Genomic DNA, 13195 nt, shown 5'->3' on the forward strand with positions numbered 1-13195 from the left:
GCATAATATGCCACATAAACACGTTTTCTGATTTTATTGCTACTTAACCATCTAGTTGCGGTGATTAAGCCCATGACTCCCCAGTCCCCACAAAGGCACAAAGATACTATGCTCCAAATGGTCGGCATTATTATCTCTAGTGGGTTTCGAACAAGACAACATGAATAGGAAAGGAGAAGCAGCTTGATCCCCTCTTGTTTCCACTAAGAGTTCACAGCAACATGAACTCTCTAATCCCAAACCTTTTTAAAAATTATTATCTGGTTATAAAAATGATGTTTTTAGAGTATATATGCCTATAAAAATGGGTCACGAAACTCAAAAAGGTAACAAAAGAATCAACTAATGTACAGTATTGGAAGGAAAGAAAATGATAAGGCTTGATCTTGAGAAGATTCTTCAGAGCCACCAATCAGGGACTTTCAACCTCCTGTTTCTATGTACAGCGAGCTTGACATTCGGTATCTTGTGTTTCACCTGTCTCCACAACATGTTAACCGCGTCTTCTCTCTTGGGCGGGTACTGAAACTCGAAGTGATGAGAAACGTTCTTCAAGTTTGCCCACATCTTCAACCATTTCTCCTTGGGAAACTGCCGTAAATTGTCGAGGATGAAGCCTGGTTCAAGCGCCTCTTTTACAGAGTAGAACACTGAGAACTCCGAGTAGTCTATCTCATCTTCGAACGGCAGCTCGATCTTGTCGCTTATGATGACCGGGATGCAGTGGCTGACAATGGCATCAAATAGTCGGCATGATGACGGAGTGTCTCCAGCTGGATGCAGACAGAACTTTGATGATCTCATCCCTTCCGTAGACTGGAGTGGCAAGCAAAAAAAACACAATAATCTTCCTATTATTCCTCACTAAACCAGCTTACGAAGAGCAAGGACAAACACATGAATCAGTAAGACACAAGAGCTTACCACTTTGATGTTTTGCGTTGTTGCTACACTCTTCTCATAATGAACATCAGAGTTACCAGCCAACAACTTCTCCAGCTTGAGACGGATTCTCCCTTCAGCCTTCCTAACAGTATTCCCACGGAAGTAAAGAAGCGTGCTGCGAGCTTCAAACGGATCCGGAGTACTATCATCCCCATCCCCATCCCCAACACCAACACTAACACCATCCTCTCTAAAGGACTCAACAACATGCACATACGGAGAAACCACATCTTTATCTAACCGTGCCATCTCCTTCGGGTAACGCCCAAAGTCAGCAACAATAAGAATCGACGCGTTCACTTGCTGCCTCAAGAATCTAAAGGCATTAGGATGCGTCATGGGAATCACGTGGTCTCTCCCACCTGAGCGTTGCCAGTAGTTAGAATTCTCAAGATACTCCATTAAGTCAACCTGAATTAAAAAAAAAAAAACATCAACCGTTAATCGCCGGTCAGATTTTCAACGATTCATCAGATCGTCACCTGCAATAGCCGGTCAAACTCCGTATCCGGATCGGTCATGTTCTTGCCGTGAGTGTTGAAGCTCAAGGAAGAGAAGAAAGGGACGTAGAAGGCATCCGCCGATTCCGGATCAAAAACCCTAACCGCCTCTCTCTCTCCCTCGCCGTTGTGGAGAAGGGAGGCCATGAGCCAGTACTCGACGCTGTGCTGGCGCTTGATCCCGGAGGTCTGGGGCCAGGGAGGGAGGTTCTTGGCGGAGATTGGGTCGACGTCTGAGATGTGAGGATCCATCATCGCGATGTTGAATTTTCGAGGGAGGTCGTACATGAAGACGCGGAGAGGTTGTGGGGAGATGGTGGAGGAGTTACAGGGAGAGGAGGAGATGCCGCGGGGGAGGGACTGGAGCTGGGTGAAGTAAGGGCTTGGATCGACGGTGCCCATGTAGATGGAGTAGGAGGCAATGAGGAAGACGAAGAAGACGATGATGCATATGGTTTTGCCGTACATTTCTTCGCGATGAGATGAGATTTGGATCCAACCGTCTCGCTTCTGTTTTTTGTTGCTTCAGTTTTGACGAAACGTATTGAGTCATAATAGATTATTAAGATTCTTCTAGTCAGAATTGATCTGGTAATTATTCAGGTTTTAAGAGTCAAATCCCAATAATAATTTGAAAGTTTTTTTTTTTTTTGTCAATAATTTGAAAGTTTATAGATCTTGAAATTGTAGCGTATAACACAAAAATGTAAAACTGGATTTGTTGGGAGTAAGTATTTCATCTGAGATAAAACGGTAGAAACTATTGGATTAATACTTAGCGTAATGAGTGGAATTAGGCAACTAAAAAAACAAACAAAATAGTTAGGCAGATGGATGTGAAGATGGGATGAGTTTATAAATATAAAACCCTGAAATTCGTAAGTAACTTTCAAATTATAAAAAAATGAAAGAGGATACATAGTGGCAAATATCATATCCAATGATGATGATATCTACAAACAAGATAGGCGGCCAAAATAAAATGTTTGAGATACCATGTAAAGTTGTTTCACCGAGAAGTTTGGAGGAGTTTCTATATCAATAGATTTAAAAGAGGTGATTCAAGGTGGATGAAACTGTAGTCAGGACCGCCGGAAATAAATCCATTGGAGAAAATAATCTGGACATGAAAGAGAGGAACATCGTGGAAGAGGTTTCTATATTTATAGATTTGAAAAAGATGATTACTGGCTCGACCACTAGAAAAAATGCTTTGTAGAAAATAAATTGGAGAGAAAAAAGAGCAACAAGGATTTCTTCAAAATTTGGAGGAGGTTCTATATTTATGGATTTGGACAAGATGACTCAAAGTGGATGAAACCGATGACTGAGCCACCGAAAATAAAGTCTTTGATTGGCGGATTTTTCAAATCTCAGTTGAAGTACAAAACTGATGAACTCTGCCAATATATTCGTTAACTTATTCGGTTAAGTAATTGGAACACCGAATAATAATCTATTTAGTCTGTCTCATGTTAATCATATAAACATTAAGTTTACATAACAAATTTTTGGTTTCCATGACTAGATTCTTGGGTGTGGCATGATGCTTTTCAGAAGGAGAGAGACAATGTTCAAAGTAGTTGTTGTCGAGATATTTTGAGTGAAGCGGATCAACAACGATAATACATGTTGCATGCATCTACTAAAATGGATTACTAAACTGTTAGCTGGATAAACTGTATAATATCCAGAGATCATACTAAGATTCAATACTGCTAAGTAGATAATATGTGTAATATTCGGATGATTGATTAGGATTTAATATTTGGTATAACTATCTGGTTATATTAATAATTAACAAGATACGTGAAAGTTTTTCGATATTTTGATCATGAGACGGGTTGAGAGTTTATTTTGTGGCAATCTTTTGTAAAAAATCATCATCATATTGATCACCTCATAATTCAAGTCTTTCAAATCCGCAAGTTTCTAAGAAATATATACCAATTTCATGTTCTTACATTTAGATCATTTTAGAAGATTATAGTTGACATTTAAATCTACCTGATAACACTTACATATATCATTTTGTCAAATCAACTAAATGTGGACTCATCTATTTGGTGAATCGATTCAACAACGATCATCTTGACTGTTTCCGTTTTATTTCTTTCTTTGCTTTCTTCTTATAATCTTGTAGAGATCATCTTACATTAGGTCTCTTTATATATAGGACCTCTTTATCTTTATCCTATTACAAGTATATCTAGGAATCTTATCTTTATCCTAAACATATAAGTTATTCTACTTATCTTTAATAAATAACTTGCTTTCTAAGTAATCTTTCTTTTGAAGCTTATCCAACATTCTCCCTTCTAAGCTTCATATCACTTTCACTTAGTTTCTGAACTCTGATCAGCTCCCTCATCTCCTTGAATTTGATCCTTGCTAGTGCCTTTGTTAATATGTCTGCACGTTGCTCTGCTCCTGGTACATGTTCCACATCAATGAGCTCTCTTTCAACACATTCTCTAATGAAATGGAACCGCTTGTGAATGTGCTTGCTACGCCTGTGGAAAACTGGATTCTTGGCTAATGCTATAGCTGACTTGTTGTCCACGCGTATCATTGTTCTTTGAACTCTTCTTCCTGTGATCTCACTCATTAGCTCCTGAAGCCAGATGGCCTGTTTAGCGGCTTCTGTCGCTGGCATGTATTCGGCTTCACAGGAGGATAGAGCTACCACGTCTTGTTTCTGTGAGCACCACGATATTGGTGTGTCACCGAGACAGAACAGATGCCCAGTTGTGCTTCTTCCATCGTCTGGATCAGTATTGTGGCTGCTGTCGCTGTATCCTACAACTTCTTGAGATCCTCCATACTTGTACTTCAGACCGAGATCGCATGAGCCTTTCAGATACCTTAGAACTTGCTTCAACGCTTTCCCATGAGACTCTCTTGGTGACTGCATAAACCTGCTTAGTATGCCGACACTAAAAGCCATGTCTGGTCTTGTATGCATCAAGTATCTTAAGCATCCTATCTTTCTTCTGTATTTGCTTGCATCAACCTCAGGTTCTTCCATTGCTTTTGAGAGATGTACGCCAAACTCCATTGGAATGTGCGTTGAGTTGCAGGCGTTCATGTCAGCTTCTTCCAGTATACGTCTTGCGTAAGCTTCTTGCTTGATCGTGATGCCTTGTGTGCTTTGCTTTACTTCTATCCCAAGGTAATAGGTTAATAACCCCAAGTCCGACATCTCAAACTTCTGAGACATTGCAGTCTTGAATTCTTTTATCTTCTGAGATGAGTTTCCTGTGACAAACAGATCATCAACATATATAGCTACTATAAGTAGCTTGTCTCCTTCTCCTTTGCGATACACGGAGCTCTCTTTAGTACACTTATCAAACTTTAAGCTCTTCAGGATCTGATCCAACTTTGTGTTCCATGCTCTAGGGGCTTGTCGTAGCCCATACAATGCTTTCTTAAGTTTGAACACTTTGTGTTCTTCTCCTTTCTTCTCAAATCCCTCAGGTTGGTTTACGTATACTTCTTCAACTAGCTCACCATGTAAAAAGGCTGTCTTAACATCTAGATGGTGGATCTCCCATCTACACGCAGCAGCCAATCCAATCAACAATCTTATTGTCTCTATTCGAGCTACTGGTGCAAAGACTTCCTCGAAGTCAATCCCTTGTTCTTGAACGTAGCCCTTTGCCACAAGTCTTGATTTGAATTTGTTGATGCTGCCGTCTGCGTTGCGCTTGATCTTAAAGATCCACTTGAGACCAATTAATTACTTTTACTCCTTGTGGTTTCTCAACTAGGATCCAAGTCTCATTCTTAACTATAGACTCGATCTCATCCAGACATGCTACTTTCCACTTCTTGTTCTTAAGAGCTTCCTGTATACTTCCTGGTTCATCATTTAACGCAAGTAATAGAACCTCACATTCAGCTTCAGCCAGCAGAATATAGTCTTCAAGGTAACCTGGTTTCTTGACTTGTCGAGATGAGCGTCTTACTTCTTGTATAGGTTCATGTTCATCTGCTCCAGCTTCGATGACTACATCCTCTGTTTCCTCTGTTCCACTAGATTGAGTTACTGCGTCTGTCACCTCCTCTTCGTTGCTTGCTCCGACGACAAAAGGGCCACTTCCATTGTCTTCTGTGCTTCCCCATGTCATATGGAACATACCAGGCTCAGTTTGGACTTGCTTACTTCCTCCCTTCCAATTCCAACGAGCCTTTTCATCAAAGACAACATCTCTACTTACAATGATTCTTTTTGAAGTAGGATTGTACAGTCTATAGGCCTTTGAACCTGGTTCAATGCCTAAATGAACCGCAGCCTCTGATCTGTCGTCAAGCTTTCTAAGCTTGCCTGAGTCTATCTTCGCATATGCAACACACCCAAATACTCTTATGTGTGATAGACTTGGCTTCTTCCCTCTTATACTTTCATAGGGAGTTTGATTCTTTAGAGCTCTGGTGGGAACTCTATTGATCAAATACGTTGCGTGACGAACAGTTTCTCCCCACAGATAGTTCGGTACACTCATTGCTTTTAGTATACTACGAGTCATCTCCATTAATGTGCGGTTTCTTCGCTCAACCACACCATTCTGTTGAGGTGTATAAGGCGCTGTCAAATGTCTTCTTATTCCATTGTTGTTGCAGTAGCTTTGAAACTCTTGTGATGTGAATTCTCCACCTCTGTCTGTGCGTAATGTCACTATCTCTTTGTTGAAGTCCTTCTCAACTAGCTTCTTAAACATCTTAAACTTATCATATGCATCACTCTTATCTTTCAATAATATAGACCACATGTACCTTGTGCAGTCGTCAATGATGACAAAGATGTATTTGTTGAGAGATAGAGTTGATGGAGAGATTGGACCGCAAAGGTCTGCGTGTAGTAGCTCCAGTGCTTGCTTTGCTCTAAACGCCGTTGCTTTTGGGAATGATTGTCGTGTTTGCTTGCCAACCAAACAAGAGTCACAAAGTCTTCTTTCTTCATTTATCTCTGGCAGGCCCAGAACCATTCCGTGAGTTGTCATAGCTTTCATTGTCTTGAAGCTAATGTGGCCGAGTCTTGCGTGCCATCTCCATGGTTCCTCATCTATCTTAGCGTGTAGACATGTAGCTCTGCCGACTTGCAACTTAATCTTGTATAGCCTGTTTGCGGATCTAAGCACCTTGACAATCAACCTTCCTTCAGGGTCTCTTAGTGTTAAGAAGTTGTCTCTCATACGCACATCACACCCTTGTTCTGTTGCTTGTCCTAAGCTTAGTATATTGCTCTTTAGCTCGGGGATGAAATAGATATCTGTTAGTAGCTTTTGTTCTCCTGTCTTAGCTTCAAAGAGAATTGAGCCTTTTCCACTTATATCAACGAATGATCCATCTCCAAACTTTACTTTGCCTTTGATGTTCTCATTTATCTCAGAGAAGTAAGACCGTTCTCCAGTCATGTGATTAGAGGCGCCGTTATCTAGATACCACACACCATCTTCTTTCTTATTGGTTTCTAGTTTCTTAGGCATCACCTTCTCTTCATTGAGAAACACCAACTCATGCATATACAAAGCTGCTTCTGCAGTTTCTGTTTCAGTTTTGTTGAGTTCTTCATCATCTTTCTTTTCGGTACACACTGATGCAAAGTGTCCCTTCTTCTTGCAGTTGAAGCAAACGATCTGTGAGTAATCCCTTTTCTCCTTGCTTTTCTCATCATTGTTACTCCTGCCACGGCCTCTTCCTCTGTTACTTCTGCCACGGCCTCTGTATTGTCCTCTTCCTCTTCCTGAATTATCTGATCCTCTTTGATCATAAGACTTATCAGTGTTTGAGTATAGAAGACTTCCTTGTTGCTCAATAGGTTCAAAACCTTTTATTCGTTCTTCATAAGCTTTGAGCCTTCCAATTATGTCTTCAAAGCTTGTTGTATCCAAATCTAACAACTGTTCCAACGAGGCTGTCATGTGGATGAACTTTGATGGTAGACTATTAAGAAACTTCTTCACAACTTTAGGTCCCTCAATACTCTGTCCTAATGAGGTTGCTTTTGACGCAAGCTCCGATATCTTTCCTGAGAACGTATCAATCGAATCTGAGTCATCCATCTTCAAACGATCAAATTCATTCATCAGCGTCTGAAGACGAGCTGACTTAACACGCTCTGCTCCTAGGTTTCTTGATCGTATAGCTTCCCAAATTTCTTTAGGGGAACCCAAGTCACCAACTTGTAAGATCAAGGATTCAGGTATGGACTGAAACAAGAGAGCTGTAGACAGGTCATTCTTCTCTTCTTCATCTGTTCCAGGCTCTATCGTTTCCCATACTTTGTGCACACGCAGAAGCACCTTCATCCTCATTGCCCACACCGTGTAGTTCGACGTCGTCAACATCGGACATACCACAGCACCAGGTACGCCATCTTTAAACTTTACCAAAGCTTTTGAATCTGCCATTGTTTTGTATCTTTATAACCAGTGATCTCCTTTTCTAACCACAAGCTCTGATACCAATTGTTGGGATTGCGAAAATCCCGTGTCCAACTCTATCTTATCTTATTAGTACGATATTGTCCACTTTGGACTTTAGAGGCTGGCCCGCATGGATTTACTTTTGGTTTCCTTCCCAAAAGGCCTCGTACTATTAGAGTTGGACATCTCTTTATATATCAGACTTTCCTTTGTCTAATATCCGAGGTGGTGAGACTTAACTTGTTATCTCACATTATCTAGATGAACAGTATAATATCCAGATATGATAATAAATTTAATACAATTAGCTGCATACGATGTGTAATATCCGGCTGATTGATCAGGATCTGGATAATACAAAATTAATTTCTTTACAACTTGTAAATGCCTGAATAGATCATTTTGTTAGCCGAGATTTGAAATATTGGATACCTCCAAATAAAATTGGTATTTTTGAAGCATGTCGGATAAAGAATATATTAATATGAATATATGTTATCTTTAAAAAGCTTAATAACAACCAAAAACTAGTCAACATTTAGCTTCATCAGAGTCACCGTTTTGCCTAGGTCAGAGTCATATAAGTGCTCTTCCCGGAACTTCTCCTGTTAATGTAGATCAGTGGAGTCACATAAGTGTACCGTAGAACAAGAAGCATAACTGATTCCTGTAATTGATTCACATAAAAAGTAAAAGAAAAACATTGACAATAGATCAATATAACTCCTAAAGAACCATCAATTAAGAAATTTTCAATTTTATCGTTTCAACTTTATACCAATTTGAAACCTTAGAATTTCCAATCACGAGAACCTGCAATTCGAACATGAACCAACAAAAATCTTATTACAAATCATAGTTTAATCAACAACTACCATAATGCTTACCTTGTAAACTTGCTTTATAATCACATCACTAATGATCCTAGTGTTCAAAGGTGAATCTTTCGAGAAGAGCTTTAGGGTCATTCTTATCGGCGGATTGTTATAGTTCTAGATCTGCTCTGTACTCGTTTCGAGAGAGAAGATTTGGAAACTTTAGACGTCTAGATATTAGGAGTGCGTATAGAACAATAGGGCGCTCTCTCGCCATATTGATAAGTTGAACATGGCTATTTCCATTTTTTTAGTATGTTCCCTTTCATATATACTCACTATTTAAACAAAAAAAATATACCCACCACAAATTCCTTTAATACTTTCATCTTAAAATATGATAAATAAAAATTTAAACCAAAAAATAATTATACTAAAATTATAATAAAAATTAATTTAATTATCAAATTACTCAAATTTTTACTAATTTTTTTTCCAAAAAAGAAAAGCAATAATACATTGCAAATGGTCAAACATCAACAGTACTCATATTGGAACGATATATGCATCGCAAACCACCCTATTTTTCAACTATGTATATTCAAGTTGTTTATGATTTTCACCAAGTTTTTCAGGTCTTAAACAAACACCAGATGCATTTTTTGATACTTTCAATCAATTTAACTATCAAATGACTCAATTTTTTTTAAGAAGAACTTTTTTAAAGAAAATAAATAATACATTACAAATATTCAAACATCAACAGTACTCAGATTGGAACGATAAATGCATTGTAAACCACCATATTTTTCAACTATGTATGTTGATTTTCACCAAGTTTCAATCAATTAACTATCTTAAACAGACACCCGATGCATTGTTTGATACTTTCAATCAATTTCTCTTAAACATTATGAGATAATGCATCATTGGTTTACAGTTGTATTTTGCCTCCGTATCATGTTAAGTTTCATGGCATATGACTCAAAATCAGTAATGCATTAATTCATGTCGTCGAAAAAAAATAGATCATTTTATGTATCTTTGAACTTATAATATGAAATCATAACCACTGAAACCTCTCAAAATATTATACCGTGAAATTCGAGCGGCTTTCTGTCCATCTCATACCAATAGGTAACCACTGAAACCTCGTATTGGTACTAACATTAGTCACAAAGCGGAAGAAGCAGAATAGCCCAATCCATAAAGTATTAACGGGTTAGCCCATGAAATTAACAGGCCCACTTTGCTAGACCAATTAGGGTTTATGTCGTTTTCGCGTAATATAAAGTCATTCGTTACACTTCTCTCATCGTTTCTGCAGCCAATTCTCCCATTTAGCAGCCATGGTAAGCTTCTCTCACATCTTTTTTTTTTATTTTCCGTATTGCAGATTTAACTTAGGCTCAGCCTGCTGATTTTTGTTATTCTGCGTTTCGCTAGGTGAAGTACTCTCAAGAACCCGACAATCAGACCAAGTGTAAACCTCCTTGTTCTCAGTACCATTTTTACCCTTTTTTTCTATTCGATTTTGATTAATTCTTTTGCTGAAATCTGCGTTTGATCATTGCAGCTTGCAAGGCTAGAGGATCCGACCTTAGGGTTCACTTCAAGGTAATAACATTCTCTCTTGTCCTTTTTTTTTTTAGAGTTTGATGTAAGGGAATGGTAGTTTAGTCTAGTCTTATCTAAGTAAAACCTGATTGAGAAAAAGCAGAGCTCTGTTGCATTTGACAGATCTCACGTATACTTCAGGGAAATTGAATTGGTCATCGTGATTGGGTGAATCTAAGTTTTGATTTTATTACAACTAAAAGGTTCAGTACATGATGGTACACTGATGTCTTAGTTTATGTCTTATTTTAGTGACTAATGGTTCAGTTCTTTGTTTGGTTTTCTTATAGTGAGTTTTTTTGTCTGGTTGTTTGATACAGAACACCCGTGAAACAGCGCACGCCATCAGGAAGCTACCATTGCTCAAGGCGAAGAGGTACCTTGAAGATGTGATAGCTCACAAGCAAGCCATTCCCTTCACCCGTTTCTGCAGAGGTGTTGGAAGGACTGCCCAAGCTAAGAACAGGCACTCTAACGGTCAAGGACGTTGGCCCGCGAAATCTGCTCAGTTCGTTCTTGATCTGCTTAAGAACGCTGAGAGCAATGCTGAGGTGAAAGGTTTGGATGTGGATGCCCTCTTCATATCACACATCCAAGTGAACCAGGCTGCAAAGCAAAGGAGAAGGACTTACCGTGCCCACGGAAGAATCAATCGTAAGTTTTGTAATTCACTTCTCTCATTGGTTTATGTTTTTTTGACTCGCATTGTTTCTTTTTCTTGTTTGTAGCTTACATGTCAAACCCATGCCACATTGAGTTGATTTTGTCTGAGAAAGAAGAGTCTGTCAAGAAAGAGGTATTAACTCTGTTCCCATTGTTGAATCCCGGATTTAAGCATGTTAATAAGAGTGGTTTTCATGTTATGTTGTTTTCGATATTTGTAGCCAGAGACGCAGTTGGCAGCCAAGTCTAAGAAATCAGCAGCTTAAGCTTTCTTTGTTTTTTTTTAGTCTCTCCTTTTTGTGTTGTTGAAAGAGATTTTGTTTCATTTTTCTCCATCTTTGCAAGACGTTAGATATGTTTTTTGTTGGATCTTTTGTTCAGTGTTGCTGTTTGATGATGGTTAGTATTATTCATTCGAATTTTTCTAGTTCCGCTAAGCTTATATCCTGCTTGGTGTCAGTAGACATTCTTTTGCTCGATCTTTCATGTCCCCGTCTTGGTCTTCTCCTACCAATTCGTCTGGTTAAAGCCAGGATGTATCAACCTTGGTAGTAGTGACCGGATTGAGGCTTTATGTCATCTACCACTTGTTGAAACTTCATTAACTCGCTGTTCTTCGGATCACTTATTACCAATTATCTGAGTATGACAGAATGGTCCAGCCATTTTAGACGATTTCTTATCTTTAGTGTGAGATGGTTAGCAAGACATTAATTTTACATATATTTTTAAAACTGAAATATTTTTTGGTACGGTTTGGAAACAAAATAACAATTTAATTGAGAATTGTTTAAAAATATAGATAATATTATTTTTTATTTACATATTTAGTTATTACATTTACAATAAATTAATTATTTTTTGTATTTTTTTATTTACAAATTCTATCACTATATTTAAAATCAATTTAAATTAATTAATTACGAACACTCACTAAAGAAACATAATTATTATTTTTTTGCGCTAGAATTTATTTATTTTTAGTCAAAACACAACATTTTTATTTAACTGTTTCAAACATCTTTGAAGCCACTTTAAACGGAAGGTAATTAAGAGGTTATTTGTTAAAATTAATTGATGGGTGGTCTTACTATCCTTCAAAATATTTTTTTTTGCTATTTAATACAAATGGCTATTTCTTTTGTTATTTTACTATTTTAGTGAAATTTTAATGGTTTCTCCTATAAGAGAGGATTAACAAGTAGAAGCCCCAAAAACAATTATTCAGCAAAATCAAATAAACAAATTAGAGGTTAACATTTTTATCTTTAATATAAAGAAAAAATGAACTTTTTTTGTAACTGGAGAAAAAATGAACTTGAGTCAAACTAAGTCCTATAATTAAGGCTATGAGGTATTGCATACCTCAGATTAGAAATTTTTGAGAAACACCTAATTTATTATATATATTAATACGTCTTCTTCTTTCTTTTCTAAAACTTTAAGAAATACCAATCCATTTATATATTCTACTATGGGGAAATCCTTTCTACCTTCATTTACTATTCTTGCCATCTTCTCAATCCTTCTCTTAGGTATGTATTTACATTTTTTTTTTAACACTGAATATTTCATTGTGATGGAGTCCAAAAGGATAAAAGTGTTAAAAAAAGGTATGTATTTACATTTAATAATTTCTTAGATATAAATGTTTAGGAAGAAACAATTTTATACCATTTTAAATCAATAAAATATGAAATTTACTATATTATATTTTTATTACATATATTTTAATTCAATATTTTAATATTTATTTAAAATAATCTTATGTTTAAATAAAATTTTGATATAATACAGAAATGAGTTCAAATTTGTTGTACTATATCTAGGAAACCAACCTAAAATATTTTTAAAATTTACTTAATACATTTTTTTAATTTGCACTTTATAATTTTATATATAAACTTCATTGGGATACGAGTTGACTAAACATATTTCTATTGACATTTGATAATAATCATTCTATCTCATTAACATAGATATATTTCTTCGAATTTCAAATTGTTTTACAATATTGATGTCATATACTTTAAAGAAAATTTATATGAAATATTCAAATATTTAATATATCCTATATTTTTATTTATAATATTATGTTCTATTTTCAAATAAATCAGATTAAACTGCCATTAATTATTTTTTTACAAAAGTACAAAAATTAATATTTTCTATTTTTTCACCAACTAATATTTATGTTTTTGTAATAGGAGTGGAATGTAGTCTT

At 36.8% G+C, this 13195-nt stretch overlaps 2 protein-coding genes and 1 non-coding gene across 3 annotated transcripts; 2 read left to right on the plus strand and 1 right to left on the minus strand.

Moving 5' to 3' along the window:
- Positions 1-243: 243 nt before the first annotated feature.
- Positions 244-2077, minus strand: LOC106375633 (probable arabinosyltransferase ARAD1). The gene is made up of 3 exons (XM_013815593.3): positions 1428-2077; positions 925-1356; positions 244-816 (listed from the first exon to the last, which is right to left on the minus strand). Exons 1-3 carry the CDS (start codon positions 1911-1913, stop codon positions 400-402), a joined length of 1335 nt encoding a protein of 444 aa, XP_013671047.2. The 5' UTR covers positions 1914-2077; the 3' UTR covers positions 244-399.
- A 7896-nt stretch (positions 2078-9973) lies between these two features.
- Positions 9974-11398, plus strand: LOC106392065 (60S ribosomal protein L17-2). The gene is made up of 6 exons (XM_013832846.3): positions 9974-10043; positions 10138-10174; positions 10268-10308; positions 10629-10962; positions 11037-11104; positions 11193-11398. Exons 1-6 carry the CDS (start codon positions 10041-10043, stop codon positions 11235-11237), a joined length of 528 nt encoding a protein of 175 aa, XP_013688300.1. The 5' UTR covers positions 9974-10040; the 3' UTR covers positions 11238-11398.
- On the plus strand, positions 10402-10534 carry LOC125589640. Its single transcript, XR_007325813.1, has one exon. It is a non-coding gene; the product is annotated as a small nucleolar RNA snoR74 (small nucleolar RNA).
- Positions 11399-13195: the final 1797 nt, after the last annotated feature.

The sequence above is a fragment of the Brassica napus genome, chromosome A2, assembly GCF_020379485.1.
Source record: "Brassica napus cultivar Da-Ae chromosome A2, Da-Ae, whole genome shotgun sequence".
Classification (NCBI taxonomy): domain Eukaryota; kingdom Viridiplantae; phylum Streptophyta; class Magnoliopsida; order Brassicales; family Brassicaceae; genus Brassica; species Brassica napus.